This window comes from Bos indicus x Bos taurus, chromosome 3 (assembly GCF_003369695.1).
Source record: "Bos indicus x Bos taurus breed Angus x Brahman F1 hybrid chromosome 3, Bos_hybrid_MaternalHap_v2.0, whole genome shotgun sequence".
Taxonomy (NCBI): domain Eukaryota; kingdom Metazoa; phylum Chordata; class Mammalia; order Artiodactyla; family Bovidae; genus Bos; species Bos indicus x Bos taurus.
This window is the reverse complement of record NC_040078.1, coordinates 26,910,402-26,936,416: the sequence shown is the minus strand read 5'-3', so window position 1 is coordinate 26,936,416 and position 26,015 is coordinate 26,910,402. Positions and strand designations below refer to the sequence as shown.

The following is a 26,015-nucleotide window of genomic DNA, read 5'->3' as shown; positions in this document are numbered from 1 at the left end:
CTAGGTGCCTAATTCACATTTGCTGAAGGAAAGTGGTGGCCAGAGGAAGAGGGAAGGGAAGAATTACTAATGACTTTCTGCAGTTGAAACAGAGAGAACTTAAATGACTTGCTCAGATTCACAGAGCTAGCTAGTGACACAGCAGAAAGTTGGACCCAGATTTCGAAGGCACATTTCTACTCCACTTTATCATTCTCTGTTCTGGGGCCTCTGCGGGCCTCTTTGGACTCTGATGAGAAAATTGCACCCTGAAAATTGTTATGGCTTTGGAGGCATGCCCAGCCTGGCTCCTGACAGAGCTGGTGTAATGGAACTGGGCTGCAGCTGGCTCCCTCTGTCACATGCAGGGGCAGCGCAGCCCTCTGGGCCCCCTCCAGGTGGGCTCCTGGGGCACCATGGCCACACTTAGTGGACATGTAAGACCTGGGATAATCAATCTGTTGGAAGAAGAAATGTGACCATCTGCCACATTCTTGGGATTCCCAGGTGACTCAGTGGTAAAGAATCTGCCTGCAATTTAGGAGACCCAGGTTTGATCCCTGGGTCAGGAAGATACCCTGGAGAAGGAAATGGCAACCCACTTCAGTATTCTTACCTGGAGACTCCCATGGACAGGGGAGCCTGCCGGACTACTGTCTGTGGGGTTGCAAAGAGTAGGAGATGAATGAGTACACACAGTATTAGGTTGATTTTGACATAAGACCTGTCAAAAGCATGTTATTCTCCATTTACAGATGAAGAAATAGGTCCAGAGACTGAGTTTCCAAAAGTCACACAGCCAGTCAGTGTAAGAACAGGTTTTTAGACTTGATGTGTGAAATTCCTGAGCAAATTGTTACACCATGATGCATGACAGCCTTGAAAAAGGACAGACCTGATTCATGACCAGAATATAAGAAATTAACATCAAAAGAGTAAGGAGAGAGCAGGGCTTAGGACCCAAGGAGGAAGGGCCAGTTGGAGGTCGGGAAGCAGAGGCTGCAGTAGTGAGGGAGGAACTGGGGGTGGGCAGAGAAGGACAGCGATGATGAGCCTGGAGTTTAACGCACCGTCCTCTTTCTCCTGGCTATGCCCTGCCTTTGCCCCTCAGTGCGTGCGTGCTCAGTCGCTTCAGCTGTGTTTGACTCTTTGCGAACTCCTGGACTGGGCCCACAAGGTTCCTCTGTCCATGGGATTCTCCAGGCAAGAATACTGGAGTGGGTTGCCATGCCTTCCTCCAGGGGATCTTCCCAAGCCAGGGATCAGACTCGTGTCTCTTGCAGCTCCTGTGTTGCAGGTGGATTCTTTACCGCTGAGCCACCAAGGAAGCCCCTTACACCTCAGATTTCTGAGCAAAAATATGTTTTTATCTCTGATAAAAAATATGTTTTATCTCTATGGACACATAATTTCTCAGCAATCAGATGTCCTAGATCTGGAAGAAGAAAGTGGTGGTCCAGAGGCTTCGCTGTCCAGTTCAAAGGAAAATGCAGGGATGCACTCCTGTCCTTAGTGTTGAGTCTCTGACCTCTGCTTCAGAGAAAGGGGCTCAGGGTGGGAAGGGAGGAGAAACCAGTGTGTCCCAGGGAGGCGAGGCTCAGGAGCTCAGGCTTCCCACTGGGTGACTTCAGGCTCTTGTTCTGAAATTCAGTTTCCTCCCTCTAGAGGGAGGGGTTAGGTGGGATGGCCTCTTATACTCTGTGGTTTCATGCTTCTCCAGCCCAGGCCTGGGGTGCAGGCCAGTGAGATAAGAACAAACACAATGGTGATCAAGAGTTATCCAAGACATTGTTTAACAGATAAGCCCAGAGCCTTTGAACGGCCGAAGATGGTGTTTGAAACTTATCTCACCGGCATGTACTTTGAACCTGGAGAGTTTCTTGTTGTCCATGAGAAAAACGATTGGAGATGTGAATAGTCTGTGGGTGCTGTGTTATCTTAATGGCGAAGGTCTGAGTGTCAGGCCCAGGTTCAAAAGATCAAGTCTTGGGTAGACGGCTGACCCTCTTTGAGCCCCAGACGCCTTGTTTTTGGAAGGTGCACACCTCACAGGGTGGCCAAAGGGTTAGATGAGTTTCCATAGAGGGAGCATCTAGCACGGGACCTGGTAGAATTCCTACAAATCATCTGTCCTCCTTCCCCTCGCCTCCTCCCACTGGAGACGACTTAGCACTCACGCACACTCCACTACCATACAGAAGAAGACTGATGGTCAGAAAGGGCTTCAGCGCGTAAACAGAATTGAGAGCTGAATGTTCGTCTGCTGGGTTCAACCCCAAAGCGTCTTCTCCTCCCACCTTCAATCATTTCCAGCATCAGGGTCTTTAACAGAGTCAGTTCTTCGCATCAGATGGCCAAAGTATTGGAGTTTCAGCTTTAGCATCAGTCCTTCCAATGAATACTCAGGATTGATTTCCTTTAGGTTGGACCAGTTGGATCTCCTTGCAGTCCAAGGGACTCTCAAGAGTCTTCTCCAACACCATAGTTCAAAAGCATCAGTTCTTCGGTACTCAGCTTTCTTTATGGACCAACTCTCACATCCATACATGACCACTGGAAAAACCATAGCTTTGACTAGACAGACCTTTGCTGGCAAAATAATGTCTCTGCTTTTTAATATGCTGTCTAGGTTGGTCATAGCTTTTCTTCCTATGGTTCGTCAAGGCTTTTTTAGTATTGTCACTCCAGCTCCTCATAAACATTACTATTTACATAGGGTCTTGATGTTCACAGTGATTTCTCTTAACCACTGTGATGTGGGGGGAGAGTAGTATTAATATTATCATTATTTTTCAGGTAGGACTAGGCTCAGGATGTCCCCTGACTTGCTGGAGGCCATGGCCCCCTCATCCACCTCTGAGAATCCTTCTCTGCATCTTCCCAGCATGGCTCCTCTGCCCTTTCATTCTTTAGCCCTAAGGCCTAAGGGGTTCTTGTCACCCAAAGGTAGAGTTGAGGGGAGGACCTACAATCAGAGCACTGGTGAGTTCAGTGGTAACAAGACTGCTCTTTCTTTCCAGGGATTGAGTCATTAATAGTTCCTTAAATATGCCCCGGAGAAGGCAATGGCACCCCACTCCAGTACTCTTGCCTGGAAAATCCCATGGATGGAGGAGCCTGGTAGGCTGCAGTCCATGGGGTCGCTGAGGGTCGGACACGACTGAGCGACTTCACTTTCACTTTTCACTATCATGCATTGGAGAAGGAAATGGCAACCCACTCCAGTGTTCTTTCCTGGAGAATCCCAGGGACGGGGGAGCCTGATGGGCTGCCATCTATGGGGTCGCACAGAGTCGGACATGACTGAAGCAACTTAGCATAGCATAAATATGCCCATCCTGCAACTTAGAGTGACATTCAGTCTGCCAGTGATTACTGCTGCTGTGGGTGTGGTATGAGAGGGTGAATGAGTCACTTCACCCAGAGGCGCTCTCATCTGGGGCAGTGTTCTGTGGGGCTCACCAGCCCCTCCTGCCTGCCCCAGCCAGCCAAAGGGCTGAAATCTCTCACTCTGACCACAGCAGTTCCTCAGGAAACTACCCCACCAGGCTGCAGCTTTCTGACTTTGCTCCACTTTGTAACCCCTTCCCGGCCCAGCTTGGAATCCAAAGGGTAGGCCCAAGCCTCGAGATTCTGGCCTTGTCCACACCATTTGCTCCTAGATAATTCTCAGGCCCCATTATCTATCAGCTAAGGTCTTGGGGTCAGGCACACCTGGGTTCAAATCTTGGTTCTACCACTTACTGGCAATGCAAATTCAACCCTGTTGCTACACTTCTGCAAATCACTGCTTTCCCATCTGTGTAATGGGAATAAAAGCACTGCCTTACCTCCAAGTGAGGGGCGAGATGTAGCAGGCAATGTACTTAGGTGACTGGCTTGTAGCAGATGTTCAGTGAATTTCTGTGTGTGTATGTGTGTGACGGTATGTCTCTCCTGAGCACCCAACTCCCCTCTACTGTGGTTCTGTTTTGCTTTTGTTTTTTACCACATATCAATGTGAGTACCACAGGGCTAACCATTTGTATCTCCCCAAGCATCCTGATTTCACCCCTCCTTTTTCCTTTGGCTCTAACCTCTTCTATACCATTTTATTTTTCATAGGTTTTTGCAACTTTCATGTCCTCTGTCCATTTTTAACATTTTATAATAACAACATACCATAGCAATATAACGTTTTTCAGTCTTATCCAACAGAACAGGGAGTGGAAACTGATGGACTAGCTGCAAAACATTAATTGAAGCAATGAATTATTTTCTTTAAAAAAAGAATAAAAATTTGCAAAAGAGTAAAAACAGGCAATTCACAGAAGAGCAAGTGCAGATGCTCAAAAAAATATGAAAAACTGTCAGACTCTAGTAATCAGGGAAATGCAAATGTAAATAGCATTGAGCTGCTGCTTTACTTCTAACAGAATGATCACAGTTTTAAAAGACTGATAATACTGGGTTGGCCAAAAAATTTGTTTGGGTTTTCCCATACCGTCTTATAGAAAGAAACCCCCGTATGAACTTTTTGGCCAACAGAATACCTATTGTTGGTAGGAATGCAGGGATAAAGGTTACTTTAATCATTGCTCTTGGATTCCACAGCTTTTGCAAATCACCCTGGCACCATCCATTAAAATTAAAAATACATAACATATACCTTTTGCCTAGCAGTTCCTGAAAATCTACCCCATAGAAATAAAAATATCAGAATGTATGGCTATGTGCATAAGGATGTAGAATTAACCTTTTATCATGGAAAACAAGCAAAACCTAGAAACAGAGAAAATGCCCTTCAAAAGGGGTATTGTTGAATACATTATAACATGCCAGGGAATATTCTGCAGCCATTAAAAAGAATAAATTGGAGCTATGTCCCGTGACTCACAGGGATTGCCATGAATAATTGATGAGAAAAAGCAAAGTGCAGGAAATTGGTTATAAAATTTTAAAGATGAAATAATGCTACTGTCCTTCTCCCACCCTCCCTACCCCAGGTCCCCACTGTGCAAATGAGCCAATTCACACAAGCATGGAGAAGAACATGGCAGTATCCTGACCCAGTGGTCACTATGGTTTTGGGGGGAGGATAGTTGTGTGGCAGGATAGAGATGGGAGAAAGGAAGGGAGAACCCAATCTGAAGAAAAAAGAAAAGGCAAAAAGACGGCATTGAAATTTATGTGTGGTATGTATATATATATTTAATAGGGGCTTCCCTGGTGGCTCAGATGGTAAAGAATCTGCCTGCAATGCAAGAGACCTGGATTTGATCCCTGGCTCGAGAAGATACCCTGGAGAAGGGATGGCTACCCACTCCAGTATTACTGCCTACAGAAGTCCATGGACAGAAGAGCCTGGCGGGCTATAGTACATGGGGTCCCAAAGAGTTGGACACAACTGAGCGACTAAGCACAGCACAGCACATAACATGTATAAATTTATGTATTAATGTAAAAATATCTGTGTAAGTAGATGTAAGAAGAAAATTTTAAGTTATATGTACAAACCTTATATATTTTTGTTAACCTAAAGCAACCAAATGTACATTTCCTTCACCAATGGTTTCACAGACAGCCAAGATCTTTTCACTGAGAATAAGCCTGTTTTGCAGGGGGTTTAGCCCTATTCTGCCTTATGTACAAAAATCACACATTTAATGCTTTGTCCTATAGTTTCTAATTTCCGTTTCTATAGACTGCAGTGAGAACCTAGACACTTGGAAAATAAGTTTGTACAGGAATTTTTTAGATATTATGCTTCCCCTCAATCTATTCAGTTGTCTTGCCTACACGCAATTCAACAATAAACTTATTTTAGGATCTCACCTTTACTGTTTTTCCAAAACTGTCGCCTGGGTTCTTACAGAAACAATGACTCTCTTTCTCTTCTATTCACATTTCCTCAGTTTATGTGACATTTGTTAAGGTACAACGGCATAAAACAGACGTGGGAACAAATATATCTCTCTGTAGTTGACATTCACGTCAACAGGTAGACGCCATTGTATTGGCCTCCTGGAAGGTGTGGGCACCCTCTGGTGGCACATTCAATTTGCACCCCAACGTGGGAGCAGCAGACGTGGGAACAATATATCTCTCTGTAGGTGACATTCACATCAACAGGTAGACGCCATTGTATGGCCTCCTGGAAGGTGTGGGCACCCTCTGGTGCCACATTCAATGTGCACCCCCACGTGGGAGCAGCACTCAGTGTGTTTCACTGAGAGAAGGCACAGGGCCACGGATCCTGGCCAGAAAGTTACCAGAAGTAGAACTTCATTGGAAACCCTTCAGTGCTGTGAATTGGTAATCCCTGCTGGGTCACATCCAGCTCTCTGATCATCACTCTGTCGATTATCCTATGATTAAATGTCTAAGGTTGCATGTGGCTGTGCGAGTCATGGAGGTTTGCAGCCTTCTTCCTGCAATGCATCCTGGAATGTTTTTGTTAATATGGCAAAACATCTGGGTCAAGTGGCCTGTCTGGGGTGGGCAGACCTCATGCTTACAATCTTGTCTTGGGACAGGTGATGCAGGGCTGAGACAGGACTCTGGCCCACCTTCAAATCCCCTGACTGCCTGTGTAACTTTGGGATTATTATTTAATAATATATTATTAAATTGATATTATTTAATTATTAATTAATTAATATTACTTAATTATTAAATGTGATATTAATTAATTGAATAATTAATATTATTTAATTATTAAATGTGATATTATTTAATTCACAGAGGCTCACATGAGATGAATGTTTTTAAAAGTATGTGCAGAAGGATAAGATCATCTGGATTATTTTCATCTGTGTACGCCCTATATGATGTTATCATTCACCTAGAGCCAGACATCCTGGAATGTGAAGTCAAGTGGGCCTTAGGAAGCATCACTACAAACAAAGCTAGTGGAGGTGATGGAATTCCATTTGAGCTATTTCAAATCCTGAAAGATGATGTTGTGAAAGTGCTGTACTCAATATGCCAGCAAATTTGGAAAACTCAACAGTGGCCAAAGGACTGGAAAAGGTCAGTTTTCATTCCAATCCCAAAGAAAGGCAATGCCAAAGAATGCTCAAACTACCACACAGTTGCATTCATCTCACACGCTAGTAAAGTAATGTTCAAAATTCTCCAAGCCAGGCTTCAGCAATACGTGAACTGTGAACTACCAGATGTTCAAGCTGGATTTAGAAAAGACAGAGGAACCAGAGGTCAAATTACCAACATCCGTTGGATCATTGAGAAAGCAAGAGAGTTCCAGAAAAACATCTACTTCTGCTTTATTGACTATGCCAAAGCCTTTGACGATGTGGATCACAATGAACTGTGGAAAATTCTTCAAGAAATGGGAATACCAGACCACCTGATCTGCCTCCTGAGACATCTGTATGCAGGTCAAGAAGCAACAGTTAGAACCAGACATGAAACAATAGACTGGTTCTAAATCGAGAAAGGAGTACATCAAGGCTGTATATTGTCACCCTGCTTATTTAACTTATATGCAGGGTACATCATGAGAAATGCTGGGCTGGATGAAGCACAAGCTGGAATCAAGATTGCCAGGAAAAATATCAATAACCTCAGATATGCAGATGATACCACCCTTATGGCAGAAAGCGAAGAAGAACTAAAGAGCCCCTTGATGAAAGTGGAAGAGGAGAGTGAAAAAGTTGGCTTAAAGCTGAACATTCAGAAAACGAAGATCATGGCATCTGGTCCCATCACTTCATGGCAAATAGATGGGGAAACAATGGACACAGCGTCAGACTTTATTTTTCTGGGCTCCAAAATCACTGCAGATGGTGACTGCAGCCATGAAATTAAAAGATGTTTGCTCCTTGGAAGAAAAGCCATGACCAAGCTAGATAGCATATTAAAAAGCAGAGACATTACTTTGCCAGCAAAAGTCCATCTAGTCAAAGCTTTGGTTTTTCAAGTAGCCATGTATGGATGTGAGAATTGGTCCATAAAGAAAGCTGAGCACTGAAGAATTGATGTTTTTGAACTGTGGTGTTGGAGAAGACTCTTGAGAGTCCCTTGGACTGCAAGGAGATCCAACCAGTCCATCCTAAAGGAAATCAGTCCTGATTTTTTTTAAAAACTTTTATTCTTTGGTGTTCATTATTATTTTTTTTAATTTTTTATATTAATTGGAAGCTAATTACTTTAGAGTGTTGTGGTGGTTTTGCCATACAGCCACATGAATCAGCCATGGGTGTACATGTGTTCCCCATCGTGACCCTCCCTCCCACCTCCCTCCCCATCCCATCCCTCAGGGTCATCCCAGTGCACCAGCCCTGAGCACCCTGCCTCATGCATCAAACCTGGACTGGCGATCTATTTCACATATGATAATACATGTTTCAGCGCTATTCTCTCAAATCATACCACCCTTGCCTTCTCCCACAGAGTCCAAAAGTCTGTTCTTTACATCTGTGTCTCTTTTGCTGTCTCGCATATAGGGTCATTGTTACCATCTTTCTAAATTCCATATATATGCATTAATGTACTTCATTGGTGTTTTTCTTTCTGACTTACTTCACTCTGTATAATAGGCTCCAGTTTCATCCACCTCATTAGAACTGATTCAAATGCATTCTTTTTAATAGCTGAGAAGTATCCCATTGTGTATATGTACCACAGCTTTCTTATCCATTCGTCTGCTGATGCACATCTAGGTTGCTTCCATGTCCTGGCTTTTGTCAACAGTGCTGCGATGAACATTGGAGTACACGTGTCTCTTTCAATTCTGGTTTCCTTGGTGTGTATGCCCAGCAGTACTCTGGAATATTCATTGGAAGGACTGATGCTGAAGCTGAAACTCCAATACTTTGGCCACCTAATGCAAAGAACTGACTCATTGGAAAAGACCCTGATGCTGGGAAAGATTGAAGGAAGGAGGAGAAGGGGATAACAGAGGATGAGATGGTTGAATGGCATCACTGACTCGATGGGCATGAGTTTGAGTAAGCTCCTGGAGTTGGTGATGGACAGAGAAGCCTGGCATACTGCAGTCCATGGGGTCGCAAAGAGTCAGATACAACTGAGCGACTGAACTGAACTCAACTGTACTGAACTGAACACCCTATATGTTTTTTGTAACAACAGGATGGCATGAGGGACTCCATCCCTACAACAAGCAGCAAGGTTTGCAACAAGGAGCCTACCCTTTGGAGGCAGATAGAGGGGATCTGGAAACACTTTCCCCAGAATTTACATGTACCTCCTGGTGCAAGTCACTTTATCTCTCTGAGCATTAGCTTTGTCATCTGAGAAGTGGAGAACAAGAATCGGAAAATCACATCTAGCTTGAGCAGTGATGGTGGTGGTGGTGCTTTAATCGCTAAGTCATGTCCAACTCTTGCGACCCCATAGACTGTAGCCTGCCAGGCTCCTCTATCCATGGGATTCTCCAGGCAAGAATACTGGAGTGGGTTGCTATTTCCTTCTCCAGGGTTTCTTTCTGACCCGGGTCTCCTGCATTGCAGACAGACTCTTTACCAACTGAGCTACGAGGGAAGCCCAACATTGAAGAGAAACCACCTATGGTGAGAATTAGAGATTAGGCTCCCAAGATGTCTGGAACACAGGAGAGGCCAGATAGATGTCATTCTTGTGGACATAGTCCATAAGCTAAGATCTAAAAGAAACTTCACGTCTTTTAGTTTCTATAACTCAAGTCATTTCTCTTGAGTTGTCGTTTTGTTGGTAGAAAACGTCAACCCCAGCCCTTCTGGGGAGCACCCCCACTCCGGCTCTGTGGACTGTGACTTTATGTTGAATGACCTGAGGGTTGAGCGTGCTTGACCTTGATCTTTTACCCACACAGGTTGGGCTGGACCTCCTTTGCCCTGTCCATCTGACCTGTGGCTCTCTATTGCTTATAGGACACAGCGTGTGCAATTATCCTTGTGGCTTGGTACACAGAGCCAGGAACCAAATGAGTGCAAGACAATAGGGAAGAGTAGGGCCTGTGGATAAAGCCATGCCTGTCTAAAAACATCAAAATCCGAAACAAATGGTTAACACCGTGAGGGCCAAACAAAACAAATGGGCCTCTCCACTCCTCTGTAGTCACAGCGGGCCTTCCCTCACCTCGGCCTCAGCTGGGAATATTCATTCCCAGGGATCAGTTTTCCAACTTGTCCAAGCTCTACAAGCAAGGCCTTTCCTCCCATTTCTGGCGCTCCCTATCCCTTCCTTGTTGTATTTTCCTCTATAGCCCTTACTGCTGTACCCTCCTTATTTATCCTGTTTAGTGTCTATTCCCCTCCATTAGAATGCAGGCCCATGAAGGCAGGTTTTCATTTCTTTTGTTTATTGTTATATCCCAAGTGCCCAGAACAGTACCTGGCACATAGTAGGCACTCCATAAATGTGTTGAATGAAATAAAATGGATGGATTTTTGAATGGATGGACATATGGATGACTGAGTGAATTCACTGTTGAATAGTTGAATTGGTTTCCTCCCTCCCCTTCCTATGATACTTGTGCTTTCAGAAGGTTCTCATCTGGGCTGCAACTAGGTTGAGGTCAGCGAGGCACTCATTTTGGGTACAAAACTTAACAGAGAACCAAAAAAGCTCAGCAATTAAATAAGGATATTTAATGCAATCATTTGAAAAATTAAAATTAATGCCAAAAACTCTGTGATGAGCAAAATCTCAAATTTTTAAATGAAGACATGATCTGAAAGAAACTGCAGTGAGCTAAACTGAAAATTATTTAAGATTGTCACTTGATCAAGAGGAATTCTCAAACATGGCAATGTTCTGAATTGAAAATAAAGTAAGCAAAGAGGCAGGATTTGAAAGTTTTATGAGTTTCTTTCATTAAAGCCAGGAAAGTAACAGTCTAATTCTGGGGTTGGTATAAGTAAAATATTTAAATGTAAAATAATGTTAGGTTTTAATATTAATTAAGACTTTTCAATTTTCTTTTTTTTTAATAACACTGTACAGCTTGAGATATTAGTTCCCTGACCAGGCATTGAACCCAGGCCCACAGCAATGAAAGCACAGAATCCTGACCACTGGATTGCCAGGGAATTCCTTTTTTCATTTTTTTAAAAGCTGTTTTAATGTTCTGGAAAAATATGACTTGTTAAGAAAATACATGCACACATAGGAACACACACTTTTCTTTCGCTGTAGGGTCTTATATGGGTTGTTTCTCAGTAGATGCATGATGTCAGTAGACGCATGTCAGCTAAGCAGCTTTATGAGTCATCCCTCCCCAACAGGCCTCCAGAATTTTCACAGCCTCAACTACTTTCATCTACGTGAGTAAGAGGAACCTCCATACTCTCCCCATGGTGGCGGCACCAATTTACATTCCCCGCAACAGTGTATGAGGATTCTCTTTCTTCCACATTCTCACCAACACTTGCTATTTCCTGCCTTTTTGATAACAGCCATTCTAACGGGCATGAAGTGATGTCTCACGGTGGTTTTGATTTGCATTACCCTGTTATTAGTGATGCTGAGCACCCTTTCATGTGTCTGTTGGCCGTCTGTATGTCTTCTTGGGAAAAATGTCTTTTCAGCTCCTCTGCCATTTTAAAATTGGGTGTGTGTTTTTGCTGTTGTTACTGTTGAGTTGTATGGTGTCTTTACAGATTTTGGATATTAGCGCCATACTGGATATATGATTTGCAAATATCTTCTCCTATTTGATAGGTTGTCTTTTCATTCTGTTGATGGTTTCCTTTGTTGTGCAGAAGCTTTTTAGATTGACATAGTTCCATTTGTTAATGATCCAGCTCTCCCACTTCTGCGTATTTATCCAAAGAATCTGAAAACACTAGTTCAAGAAGATATATGTATCCCTATGTTCATCACAGCATTATTTAAAATAGACAAGAGATTAAAAACAACCTAAGTTCCCTTCAATAGATGAATGGATAAAGAAGATATGGTATATATACATATATATATGTAGATATATAGATACACACACACACAATGAAAAAAAATGAAATCTTGCCACTTGCAATAACATGGATGTACCTTGAGGTTATTATGTTAAGTGAAGTAAGTCAAACAGAGAAAGAAAATAACCTATGATTTCACTTCTATTTGGAATATAAAAACAAAAACAAACAAACAAAAAATAAAATAAATAAACAAACCAAATCAAACACAAAGATATAAAGAATGGATTCCCTCGTGGCTCAGATGGTAAAGAAAAAAAGTGAAGTCGCTCAGTCGTGTCCGACTCTTTGCGACCCCGTGAACTGTAGCCTGCCAGGCTCCTCTGTCTATGGGATTCTCCAGGCAAGAATATTGGAGTGGGTTACCATTTCCTTCTCCAGGGGATCTTCCCAACCCAGGGATCGAACCCTGGTCTCCCGCATTGGAGGGCAGATGCTTTAACCTCTGAGCCACCAGGGAAGCCCCCATGGTAAAGAACCTGCCTGCAATGTGGAAGATCTGAGTTCAGTCCCTGGGTCAGGAAGGTCCCCTGGAGAAGGAAATGGCAATCCACTCTAGTACTCTTGCCTAGGAAATCCCAAGAACAGAGGAGCCTGGTGGGCTACAGTTCATGGGATCGCATGAACACCACGGAGCAACTAACACTAGGCTACCAGAGGGTAAAGGGCTGGGGGAAGGGGAGGACAAAACAGGTAAAGGGGATCAACTGTGTGGTGACAGATGGAAATGACATGTTTGGTGGTGAGCATGCTGCAGTGTTTACAGAAGTAGAAACATGTGGTACTCATGAATTTATGAATGTTATAAACCAATGTCACCTCAATAAAAAACACATTTAAAAATAAATATTAAAAAGGGAAAGGAGGGCTTCCCTGGTGGTTCAATGATAAAGAATCCAGCTATCAAAGCAAGAGACATGGGTTCAGTCCTTGGGTCAGGAAAATTCCACATGCCACAGAGCAACTAAGCCTATGTGCTACAACTGTAGAGTCTGTGCTCTAGAGCCCAGGAACCACAACCACTGAGCCCACGTGTGGCAACTACTGAAGCCCACAGGCCTAGAGTCCATGCTCCACAACACGAGAAGCCACAGCAGTGAGAAGCCGTGCACCGAACTAGAGAGTAGCCCCTGCTTGCTGCAAACAGAGAAAAGCCTGTGATGCAAACAAGACCCAGCACAGCCAAAAATAAATAAGATGAATAAAATTTTTTTAAAAAGATAAAGATGTAAGATGTGAGAGGATCGCAGGAGTCTGGTGAGGGAGGTGGTCTTGATTGGAACACTTTTCAGTGATTCCCAAATCAAGACACATAGGCCTACTACTTTGATCATTAGTTTTCCGTTTTCAGGAAGGGATTTTTTTCCCTATTTATTTATTTATTTATGTGGCTGTATCGGATCTTTGTTGCAGCATGCAAACTCTTAGCTGTGGCATGTGGGATCTAGTTTCTGGAGCAGGGATCAGACCTGGGCCCCCTTCATTGGGAGTGTGGAGTCTTAGCCACTGGACCACCAGGGAAGTTCCCAGGAAGGAATCTTGAAAAAGAAATATTGAGAGAAAAAAACAGATCAAGAAGAGGAAGAGCCTGGCAGAAGAGGAAGGGCTTTCTTATTATGCAGGCGTCAGACATTAACACAGGCAGCCCGGGCAACCCACACACTTGCTCACTGTGCTCTCACTTCCACCATCGTCTACTCCTTCCATTCTGACCCAGAGGAATGGGTACCTCCCAAGATGACACGTGCCACAACCCCTCCCAGGGTGCTGAGCTGAGCCAGGCCTCTGACTACGTGGCCTCAGTGGCCAGTGCCATGCTTCCTGGGGGTGCTGTACAAACCTGACACTTGGTGAGGGGTTAAATCTGAGGGTGGATATTAGGAGACAACCCTGGTGTCACACAAAAGCACTGGAGCCGAGGCTGAGATTTTCGGGCTCCTGCTTCTGGCCCCTTCGCTGGACTACCTGTTGAGTGGCTGGTCTAGTTCCCTTCCCTCTCTGAGCCCCAGGCTTTTCATCTGTCTAATGAGACCTGGGTTCAACTCCTGGGTCGGGAAGATCCCCTGGAGAAGGAAATGGCAACCCACTCCAGTACTCTTGCCTGGAGAATCCCATGGACAGAGAAGCCTGCCATGGGGCCGCAAGAGTTGGACACGACTTAGTGACTAAACCACCAATGAGACCTCTGAGGACCCCTAAGCTTTGAATCTAGAAGGTAGAACTCAGCATAATATTTGGTGCCTTTGATATGTGGTCAACACAAGTGGTTAAAAGCAAGCCCTCTCTCTAGAGAATACATAAATTATGGATAAAATTTTCCTTTGAGTGAACATAAAACTTGGAAAAGCATTTCCAAGGACTCCCAACTATATGTAGAAAATAGACCACAGGCGCCTGTCTTCTCACAGTGTGGTTGGTGGTCAAGAGGCCTCAGGGGCCACACTGCCTGGGTTTGAATCCTAGTCTGACTGACCTCAGACAAGTGCACATCAGTTGTCTCATTTCTGAAACAAGGAAAGTTCTAGGACCTGCTTGTCCCTTGGAGAGGGCTACCAGTGGAGACAGAGTTTTTGGGAAGAGGGGCCAAGATGCAGAGATGGGTGTGACTAAAACCTACGGCTGAAGGCTGAGGCTGTAGGATAGTTGATGGTGGAAAGGAGGTTCCAGTGGCTTTGCAAGAGGACACCCCCAGGAGGAGGACAGGGGTGGGAAGCACGAGGCAGTGTGGAAATGGGTGTGGAAGAAGGCAGATGACCGGGGGACGTGTACATGGGGCAGAGCCCAGCTGAAGAGGGAGAAGGGAGACGCAATGGGACAACCTGTCTCAAGATTCCAAATTAAACTCTGGTTTAAGGGGCTTTCATAGGTTCACTTCAGCTAGTGTCTGAAGCTAGTTCTTTGCTCGAACTTCCAAACAGAAGTTGTCTTTTGACCTGATAACTTTGGGTTCTGGGTAGAGAAACATAGAGTCCTGAGAGGAAGAAGTTGCATACATAGCCTTTCAGCCTCCAAAGAGCTGAGCCCAGGCTGAGAAGCTGATGAGGAAGTCCTGCTTCAGGATAGGAGGGCAGTCCCCTCCTATTCTTTTTTTTGGGGGGGGGGGCAGCCACTAGGCTTGAGGGATCTTATTTCCAAGACCAGGGATCAAACCCGTGCCCCATGCAGTGGAAGCTCAGAGTCTTAACTGCTCAGTGTCTGAGTAAAGCTTGGAGTCTTCCCGTCAGGGAAGTCCCAGTTCCTTAGTTTTTTTAGTAATGACAGTTTTATTAGGACATAATGCACATACTATACAATCCACCTATTTAAAGTGTACAGTTCAATAATTTTAGTCTCTTCAGAGTTAGGCAATCAGTTCTAGAAGGTTTTCATCATCCCCCCAAAGAAACCTTGTACTCATGAGTAATCACTCCTTCCCCACACCCAACATCCTCCTCCCAGCCCTATATGGAAATTTTGTATAAATATAATTGTATAACATGGGATCTCTTTTTAAAAACTGGGGTGCTGCAGGCTCAGTCGTGTCTGACTCTTTGCTACCCCATGGACTGTAGCCCACCAGGCTCCTCCGTCCATGGAATTTTCCAGGCAAGAATACTGGAGTGGGTTGCCATTTCCCTCTCCAATATATTTGCTCTATAATGTTAGTTTCTCCCGTACAAAGAAGTGAGTCAGCTGTATGTATACATATATCACCTCCCTCTTGGGCCTCCCTCCTACCTCCCAATCCCACCCTCTAGGTCATCACAGAGCACAGAGCTGGGCTCTCAGCACTGTACGCGCCCCCGCAATCCCACCCTCTAGGTCATCACAGAGCACTAAGCTGGGCTCTCAGCACTGTACCGCAGGTTCCCGCTAGGTAGCTATTTCACATACAGCAGTGCACATTGGCTTCTTTTACTGAGTATATTTTTAAGGTTCATCCACTTTGTAGCATGAATCAGAACTTCAGTATTTTGAGTTTTGAAAAACATTGTTTAATGTTATACAAACACACCGTAGGTATACTCTGTTGTAAATATTATGTGGGTCAAGAAATAACAACGTTAACTCCCCTAAAGCCCTCATTCCCCTTCACAGTCAGTATTCCCTCCCCACCCCGCCAACCACTTAGAGTAAGAATGACTTTTTCTTTACCAGGTATCATCAAACATTTGCATTCCTAAAGACCTTTATCACTTTTTATATTGAGTATTACTCCATTGTATGGACAGACCATATTTTATTGATCTATTCATCCCTGTATGTGTATTTGGAGGATTTCCATTGTTTGGCTGCTGTGAATAACGACCTATGAACATCCACGTGCAAGTTTTCTGGACGTATTTCTCTTGGGTATATACCAATGGGTGGGATTGCTGGGTCTTAGGGTTACCTCCTTTTTCCTTTGCATACACTTCCATTTTAGGACCTGGTATATATCCCACAAGCAATCACAGGTCTGCCTGCCCTGCCACACTATGAGCTTCCTTCATCTTGAACACCCCACTGAACCTAGTATCTGTGTGTGTATGTGTGTGGGCAAAGTTACGCGTCATGTTTGACTCTTTGCAACCTCAGGGACTGAAGCTCACCAGGCTCCTCTGTCCCTGGGATTCTCCAGGCAAGAATACTGAAATGGGTTGCCATGCCCTCCTCCAGGGGATCTTCCCGACCCAGAGACTGAACCTGCATCTCTGCATCTCCTGTACTGCAGGCGGATTCTATACCACTGAGTCACCAGGGAAGACCAACCTAGCACCTAGAAAGCACTAAAATATGTAAGGGGCCCTCCACTGCTTCAGATGATGCTTACAGGCAGAAGAAGAGGAGGTCTTGAACTGGCCATCCGATCTTATAAGAAGGCCTGGCAAGCTTGATCTCGGCAAGATCTTGGTAAGCTTGGCAAGTAGTGAGAGTGAAAGCCTGACTGACCTGTGTTCAAGGAAGAATGGAGAGAGAAGAGTCAGAAAAAGAAAGTACAGATCATTCTTTTGAGGAACTTTTCATAAAAGAGAGCAGAAAAGTGAGACAAGAGCTGGATGGGAAAGTGTAGTCAAGAGTATTTTGTTTTTTCTTCAAGATATGAGAAATGACAGTATGTATGATATCATAGAAAGGCAAGAGCTGATGCTGGGAGAGAGGGGTGGACAAGACAAGAGTGATGTCCTTATGTAGATGAGGGGAGATGTGATCCCATGCAGCAGCATTGTGAATGATCCATCCCCTGAAAGACGTTGAAACCCTAACTCCTGCTGTGACTATATTTGGAGGTAAGGCCTGGGAGGAGAGGATACAGGTTAGATGAGGTCATAAGGGGAGGCCCCCAATCCAACAGAACTGGTGCCCTTCTTAAAGGAACAGATACCACAGCTCTTCTCCCTGCCATGTGGGGACATAGCCAGACAGGAAGAGACCTCACCAGGAACCACACTGGCCAGCATCTGATCTGGGGCTTAGCCTCTAGAACTAGGACAAATACATTTCTGTTTTTTAAGTCACCCAGTCTGCGGTATTTTGTTATGGCAGCCGAAGCAGACTAAGACAAGTGGAGAGATTGGTGTTGGGAGGAGCGAGACGAGTTCACCCACAGTAACAGGAGGGGAGGCAAGGCACTTGGGTGCTGACGCAGCTGGGTGTGAGGTGTGGGAGGGTGGGGAGTAGGAAAGGGGGTCTCCTCAGTGCTTTTTTTCAGTGATATAGGAAGCACGATGAGAAGTTGAGAATGAGGACACAGCGTTATGAGTGTAAGAGCAAAACGAGGAAGCAGCGAATGGACCAGCGTGATCCAACGAGGACATCTGAGAAACACTGGGAATCCCTTTGAGGTGTGCAGTCATTGAAGTGAAACTCATCAGCCAGGTGGTATGTTTTTCTCCAGGATGTTCAGCAGTTTGAATGGAGGGAAGGGAACTAGTACAAGTGAGTATAACCACAGCTGGGGTCTGGCCAAGTATAGGGGTAAAGAGTGAGGGTGGAGATGCACTGATGAACACTGGAGACCCCAAATAGTGAGGAGAAGGAGGACTCAGAGGGGATGAGGGCCAGGGAAGAGGCAGGGTGGCCAGCTTGCAGGTCCTGGCTGGACTGCTGGAGTTTTGGATTAGGGCCCCTTGGGGGTGTGGTGTGGAAGACAGCAAGCAAAGAGGGCATGCTAAGAGGGCATGCTAGTGAGGGGCTGCTAAGTCAGGGGGACTAAGATAGTGAGGGGCTGCGATATTGCTGAAAAGACCAGGAGCAGGGCCCAGGCAGTGCTGGGAAAGGAAGCTGAGATCCCTGGGGGAGACCATGCCAGGGTATTGGAAGTTACAGGTTTTGAAAACACTCCAATTCTGAAAGGGGCAGAGTTGAGAGTGGTTTCCACCTGGTGTTAAAATCTTCATGGCATGAGGAATAACAAAGATAACTCGGAAAAGGGCTATTGGGTGGTATGGGTCTGCTGGTGTGAGCATCAGAGCTGGAGAAGGAGCAACAGTCTGGAAGCAGAGCTGAGCCAGGACAATGCCCCTCCTCCCCCTGAGCCATTGCACAAGCCGCAGAGGAGAGGAGAGCTTGCCCTTGAGATGGCTGACCGTGTTCATGAGGACAGAAAGGGGACGTGGACATTCATTAAAGAGGATACAAGGGGTTTTACTGGTGATAGATGGGGTCAGAAAAGGCCAAGGAGCCCATATCAGGACGAAAGTCTGGAAGATAAAGGAAATTCTGGGAGTTGCTTCGTCATATATATACACATACTTACATTATTTACAAACATTTACATCTCTAGAAAAATACAACTTGTAATTAACAATTAAGGAACAAGATAGTATCTAGTGATGTTCAGTGTGGGTGACAGAGCAGAAACTAATGCCTGTTGTGTGTTAGTCCTTGTTTCTTCTAGGAAACGTCTTATAAACGGTCAATTTCAGGCAGACTTTCAGTTTCCTCAAGGAGAAGGTAATACGTGAATGGTAAATCAGATGCCTTCCCGAAGCGATTGAAATAACTTAATTACCACGTGTTCCATTTCATCTTCTGTTACCAAACAACAGGCACTATAAAAGAAATATCTCATATTAGAATAAAACACAGTCCATCTGTGTTGCAGTATACGGCCCTCTTATTCTAATGCAGGAAGCCCTTTTGTAATAAACCCATCAAAAGCAAGAGTTCTAGGGAGCAGAGACGGAGGGAGACTGGTCTTGGGTCCTTATGGGATGGTAGCTGGAGATCTCCCAGGAGTGCTATCCTGGTACACAGCACAAATTCAGAGCCCCAGCTTCTCAAACCAACTCAGTCTTGATCTTTTTACACTTGCGCTTTTTTGAGTTTTGTTTTTCATCTGACATTTACTCTTCTATGTGACACATACAAGGATTTTAACTTTTTCTTTGTTTCTTCAAATATTTTCTAATTATGCTGTCATTTTAAAAGTAACTTCTCTTCACTACTTTAAGATGGAGTTTTTTTTTTTATCAGATGTGTAATTCCTGTACTAAATATTACTTGATTATTATTTTCATTATGATGTTTGCCAAGTGTAGGATGGGAGAGAACTTATTTGACATCTTGCCATGTGCTGAATGGCTTGAGAGAGTATACTTGTTGATAACGTGAGTGGAATGATGACTTTAGTGTAATTACTGAGCCTATGACATGAACTATTTCTTTTATGAAGAATTAGGGCTCACTTCATGCTGAATTGAATCCTGGTATCTCCAAATAACAGACCTGAGCTTTTAAGACCCACAGGTAAACTGCCACCCCTTCTAACAGCCATTTCCTTTGCCACAAGAATATCCTGGCCATGGTTTTCTTCTTTCAGCTTCTCTTCCTGATTATTCGTCTTTGTGGTGATGACAGAACACCCTTGAGTGACTCAGAGTAAATCAACTCAGCTACAGCCCTGCCTGAGAACGTTCCTTTGAACTGAGAAAAGGTCATTTCATGGCTTTTTTTTTTTTTTGTCTTCCCCACAGTCTGTATTTCCATAGACCAGATCAGACCAGAGTTCCAAAAGATCTGCATGACTTTGGTAAAAGGAGTTTGTAAAAAACTGTCCATTAGTGTTCATTTTCATGTCCATTTGTGCTGGACATGAAAAGATGTTCAGGATCATTAGTCATTAGGAAAATACAAATTAAAACCACAACAAATTCTTGTTTTATATCTTCTAGTTTGGGGAAAGTTAAAATAAAGAAATTTGACAACAAAAATAATTAGTGCTGGGATCAGAGGGGTTAGGTAAAGGAAAGAGGCATTTTCCTCACTAAGAACCTTGTTGTTTAGCTTCTGACTCATGTCTGACTTGTTTGTGACCCCACGGACTGCAGCATGCCAGGCTTCCCTGTCTTTCACTATCTCCCGGAGCTTGCTCAAACTCATGTCCATTGATTTGGTGATGCCATCCAACCATCTCATTCTCTGTCACCCCCTTCTTCTCCTGCCCTCAATCTTTTCCAGCATCAGGGTCTTTTCCAATGAGTCAGCTCTTCAAATCAGGTGGTCAAAGTATTGGAACTTCAGCATCAGTCCTTCCAATGAATATTCAGGGTTGATTTCCTTTACGATTGACTGGTTTGATCTCCTTGCTATCTAAAGGACTCTCAAGAGTCTTCTCTAGCACCATAATTTGAAAGCATCAATTCTTCAGTGCTCAGCCTAATTCTTAATGGTACAACTCTCACCATCCGCACATGGCTACTCACAGAGATGTGACAAATTTGCATTTCTTCCTGGTTATGCTTGTCCCCGCCTCCCCCATTCCTCCCCCAGCCCTGCCCCACCACCACATCTGTTAACCCTTTAATAATTGAGTTTAGGGAACTCCCCTTTGCAGCCACAGTGGGCTCTTTAAATCTAAAAGGCATTCTTAAATAGGTAAGAAACACACAAAATACAAAATCTGAGCAGCCAACAAAAATATACCAAGAAAAGTAAGCTCCTCTCCCACACCCAGCCCCAAGCTACCTATTTATTCCTCAGGATGTTACCCTGAGATGTCAGTTTTCTCTTCCTAGCTCATCATCCCAAGGCAATATTTTTCATGAAAAATTCTAGTGCCACAGAACCTACAAATGCCTCCCTACTCCCATATCACTCATTTTAATGCTCTTGACTTCCAAAGATTTTCTTGCAAATATGGTCTCTTTCACCACCTCTTCAATTTGATGCTAAGCAGGCCGACATCTTTATCAATAACAATGATGTTTGGTTCCTGCCTATGTCTCCGCCTCTGCTGCTTCTCCCAGCTGGAATGCCTTCTGTTTCTTACATGCCCATCCATTCTCCCCAGTGTGACCTTAAGTTTCTCAGAGGTAGGATCCCTAATATATGCTTTCTCTGAATCTCATACAACGTCTAGCCTCACTGGGTACACTGATCTCAAGCCATCGGCTCACACAGTGCCTGCCATCTAGTCACCTCCATAAGAGTGCTTGTTGAAAGAATAAAGGAGCAGGTAAAGGAACGTGGCCTGGACTACCCCGTCACCTTTCTCAGTGGCCCTGGATGACAGCCCTCCCATGAACAACATCTCCTGTCATTGTTCATGAAGGCCACACATCAACTGTTACCATCAGGATCTCAGCAGAGGCCCTGCCTGGGATCTCACCCTCACCTGCCCTCACGAGCACTGCTTCAGATCTGAACGCCCCACCTCTGACCATAACCTCCAGGTCTTCTGCTGCTGCCCCTACACTGCTAGCACACCTGCCTCTCACCTCATCCATGGCCGATCCCTTCTCACCCTCTCTCCACGGGGCCTCCTAGCCCACCAACCCCTGGTGGCCTCAGTACCCCTGCCCAGCCTGCACCCTGCAGCTGGCTGAGCTGTCTTCTAGAATCCCTTGCCCCAGGCCTTCTGCAGTAGCTGACTTGCCAGGTGACTTGGTCACTGTCCTGGCCAGCAGCTGGAGAGAAAGAAACCTCCCAGCCCACACAGTGGTCCCAATGGTACCACTGCTCTCAGGCCATCACTGCATGGCAGTGATGGCTCCATCACCCTACTCCAACCACTCACCCAGTGGCTTTCATGAAAGCCAGCCAAATCACTCAGCCAAGCCAAAGGTCTTGACCACCGCCCTCCTCCTCTGCCTCTCTGAAGCTCTAATGCATGGCTTCTTCCCTTGGATCCATAACAGGGTACCACCTGGCTCTCCTCCTGGACTCCTCCACCTCGTCCTCCACTTTAGGGCCTCCGGCTTCTATTTCTTGGTGACCTCAGATGCTCTGGGAAGCCGTTACTGTCCTAACAAAGATGCTTCCCAACTTGTAACCTCAGCCCCAGCCCCTCCAGCCACTTCTCCAACTAGGTGCTGGATATCTCTACCCACATAATGTGCCTGCACCCCAAACTTGGCCTGACTTGAGCACAAATCCACCTTCCCAAACGGGCTCCATCTGACTCCTGCTATGTCTGGCAGTGCTGCCAAGGGTTGAAATTCCTGTTGCTTTCGGCTCCTTTCTTGAAAAGAGTCATAACCAAAATAGCTAACATTTATTGGGCACCATTATGAGCCAGTCCTCCTCCAATGTGGGAGACCTAGGTTCGATCCCTGGGTTGGGAAGACCCCCTGGAGGAGAGGGCATGGCAACCCACTCCAGTATTCTTGCCTAGAGAATCCCATGGATAGAGGAGCCTGGTGGGCTACAGTCCATGGGGTCACGAAGAGTCGGACACGACTGAGCTACTAAGCACAGCACAACATGAGCCAGTCGCTCTGAAGCATTTTGATTACACCAACTTGCTAGGTGGCTTCCCTGGTGGCTCAGATGGCAAAGCGTCTGTCTGCAATGCAGGAGACCTGGGTTTGATCTCTGGGTTGAGAAGATCCCCTGGAGAAAGAAGTGGCAGCCCACTCCAGTACTCTTGCCTAGAAAATCCCATGGATGAAGGAGCCTGGTAGGCTACAGTCCATGGAGTCGAAAAGAGTTGGACACAACTCAGCGACTTCACTTTCACACCAATACAGCTTCTCTTCTGCTTGGCTAGATTTATCCACTAACCAGTGTCCCCATGTTTTGCCTCTTGTCTATTTATTCATTGTATGCTTTACCAATACAGACATCTTCCCAAAGCATAGTGAAGTGAAGTTGCTCAGTCATGTCTGATTCTTAGCGACCCCATGGACTGCAGCCTACCAGGCTCCTCTGTCCATGGGATTTTCCAGGCAAGAGTACTGGAGTGGGGTGCCATTGCCTTCTAGCTCTGCTCAAAAATCCTCAATGGTTTCTCAGAAATAAATCACTGGACCTCTTGGTAGCTCTCTCTCAATATCCTGGCCTGGCTCAACCCCTATCCCATCAACATATGCTGCCTCAAAAGGGGTGACTTGCCACCCCCAACCCTGCCCTTTCCAGACCTGAGCTTTACTCTTCCCCGAATTCCTAAAAGTCTAGCTCATTGGCCTCTGCCTCCTGACCATGGGGATTCTGCAAGGACAGGGACTTCTGGATCTCCTTAAGGCAACTTCCTTCACCCATGGCCACCATTCATTGTGTTTGGATCCTATCTTTTGTTCATGATGCAGGCCCAGCTCTGATCCTGGCTCCCTAAGTGAACCTTATCCTTGGCTCCATTTTCCTGGGATAGAAGAAGGAGGGAGTATATTTTTGGTGGTTAACAGGATAACCCATGGAGTCTGAAGACCTCGATTTGAATCCCAGCTCTACCATTTATGAGTCACGTGACTTGACTTCTCCAAGTCTTCCATTTGATGTCTCTAAACAAGCTGTAAAGATACCCCCATGCAAAGCTCAATGAGAGGACTGAATGAGATGTTACATGGAAAGTGACTGGTTGGTGCTTAATGAACTGTGGTGAGTAATCTGCTGATATTACTTATTACTGTTCAAGGCAACTGACAGATAAGTAGAACCTGGTTCCCCAAAGAACAGGCCCTCTACATGGGGGTTGTTCTGCTTTTAATACATGATACATACCATGCCCACTGAGCAGTCTATGGGTTACTTACCTAGGCCCCCGAGTTTCATTGGCTATGACGTCCCAGAAAACCTACAAATGAAGACATTTTTGTCTCAATTAAAGAGCTGAAAAAAAAAAAAAAAAAGCTGAAATGTGGGGTTGCTGGCTAGAGGCCTGAACTGGAAAAACTCAAGAGCACAGCCCTGTCAAGCTAGTCTTTCCTACTCTCCTAAATGCTCACATCAAATTGGCTACTGAGTTGAGCCAAAGAGTTGTTCAAAAATTGGTCATCAGATGATAGAAAAACAAAAACTGTTGATGAATGTTTTCTATAGCAATTTTGCATGAAGCTAAAGATGGAGGGAAGGCTAGAATATTCTGGACCAGTGTTGCCCAATGGGGATTTAATGTAAGCCACATAAGTAATTACACATGCTTACTAGCCACATGATACAGTAAAAAGAAATGGATGAAATTAACTTTATTAACTAGCCCAACATATCAAAAATATTACTGTAACAAATAATCAGTATAAACATTATTAATCAGATACTTTACATTCCTTTTGAAATAAGTCCTACAAATCTAGTGTTTATTTTATACTGATGGCACATCTCAGTTTGGACTCTTCATATTTAATGGTTTCAACAGCCACATGTGGCTACCATTTTGACAGCACCAGTTTGGATGTTAAGATATGGTCTCACATGTATCCCTCAGTTTCCTCCCCATCAAAGGCACCAGTTAGCCTGGAGTCATGCTAATGATCCAGCAGCTGAGTCCACAAGGTTGAATGAGCTTGTCAAAGTGTCAACTACCTGATGGCGCTGTTTACATTCAACTCTCTCCCGTTTTGATAGCTCCATGCCAAATACCTCATCTTTCCAATTCATGGCTTTAAGATTGAGATGCTTACTGAAGTAATTATTTGTTACTTTTTGGTGGGGGGTGGGGGGGAATATATGGTGCTATCAGTACCTCCACTGGGGTAAGTTTCCTTCCATTGAATAAAGGTTTATTTTTGTTTGTTTTAATAAGTCAGTTGTTTTGGAGTTATATGGGTACACAGGGCTCTTTTTTTAGGTTCAGGAGTTGCGATCATAGACATCTTACCCCCACCCCCCAAAAAAACATACAAGTAGAAAATTATTTTGGTTTCTGGGTACCAATCTGTTAAAGAGATTATTTACTACTGCTATTTGGGGATTAAAAATAATTTTTTAAAAGAACACTTGAGTTCCCTGATGTTTTACTTATTGGTAATGATGCCTTAAAACCTTCTTCAGCTGAGTTTTTTATAACTTGTTTAGAGGAGATTCAGTTGACTGATAGTTGATTACTTAGAGATCTTCATGGTATTTGAAACCTATAATATAGAAATGGTATCTTTGGGAAATCACATTCTAGGGCCAGTACCCCAGAATAGACTAGGTCAGTATTGGCCTATAATAGAACTTTCTGAAGTGATGGAATTGTTCTCTATTTGGTCCAACATGGTAGCCACTGGCCATCTGTGAGCACTTGAAATGTGGCTAGTAGGACTGAGGAACTAAATTTTAAATTTTATTTAATCTTCATTGATTAAATTTTATATTTAGATTATTACATGTGGCTAGTACCCACCACACTGAACGCTGCAGGTCTAGGGAAACTGAAATCTAGTTTGTGAACTTGATTCAAGACACAAGTATGAAATGACGTGGATCCAGGATGCCTTCACCTTGTGGAAAGCTTACTCTTCAACAATCCCTATGGGAGCGACGAATTGTAAGTTTCCTCTTGGTGAAGGCTGATACGGAAACTGTTAGGGCTTCAAGAACCCCTAGTCTGAGATTTACAAACAGGTCGGCATCCTCTAGGACTTAAGGAGGGGTTTCTTGTCACCAGGAAAGAATAGGCTGGGACAGGGTCACCAGTTCTCCAGGGCATATGGGTTGCCTTCTGGATTGGCCCGAGATCTCAGGAGACTGAGGAAGGCAATACAAGTAATACCATGTCAGCTTTACCCTCTGTACATCACCTGACTCAATAAAAACTCCTCCTTACCTAAGACTTGCTTCTGGGCTGTAAGTCATGGGAATTATGACCACAGCAGCCAAGAGGAAGAGTTTTGGGGTTTTTTGCAAAGTCTGGCTTGGAGACCAGAAGTGTAACATACGTTGAGGCAGACCATAGACAGGAGGCTGTGGAATGGTCCCAAGTATTACTGGCTGTGTTCCCACTCCTATAATGCT

At 44.6% G+C, this 26,015-nt stretch overlaps 1 protein-coding gene across 8 annotated transcripts in view; it reads right to left on the bottom strand.

Annotated features, from left to right (window-relative positions):
• The window catches only part of CD58 (CD58 molecule), a 63,337-nt gene that overhangs the window by 4,495 nt on the left and 32,827 nt on the right, over positions 1 to 26,015 (bottom strand). For 4 of the 8 annotated variants that reach the window (XM_027535838.1, XM_027535855.1, XM_027535860.1 and 1 more), the window contains exon 5: positions 23,831 to 23,871. In XM_027535838.1, the coding sequence (XP_027391639.1) occupies positions 23,846 to 23,871 (26 nt within the window). In that variant the 3' untranslated portion in view covers positions 23,831 to 23,845. Of the gene's footprint in view, positions 1 to 15,848; positions 18,911 to 23,830; positions 23,907 to 26,015 lie in introns of those variants that run through there. The other 4 variants (XM_027535836.1, XM_027535848.1, XM_027535864.1 and 1 more) reach the window with 2 other exon arrangements.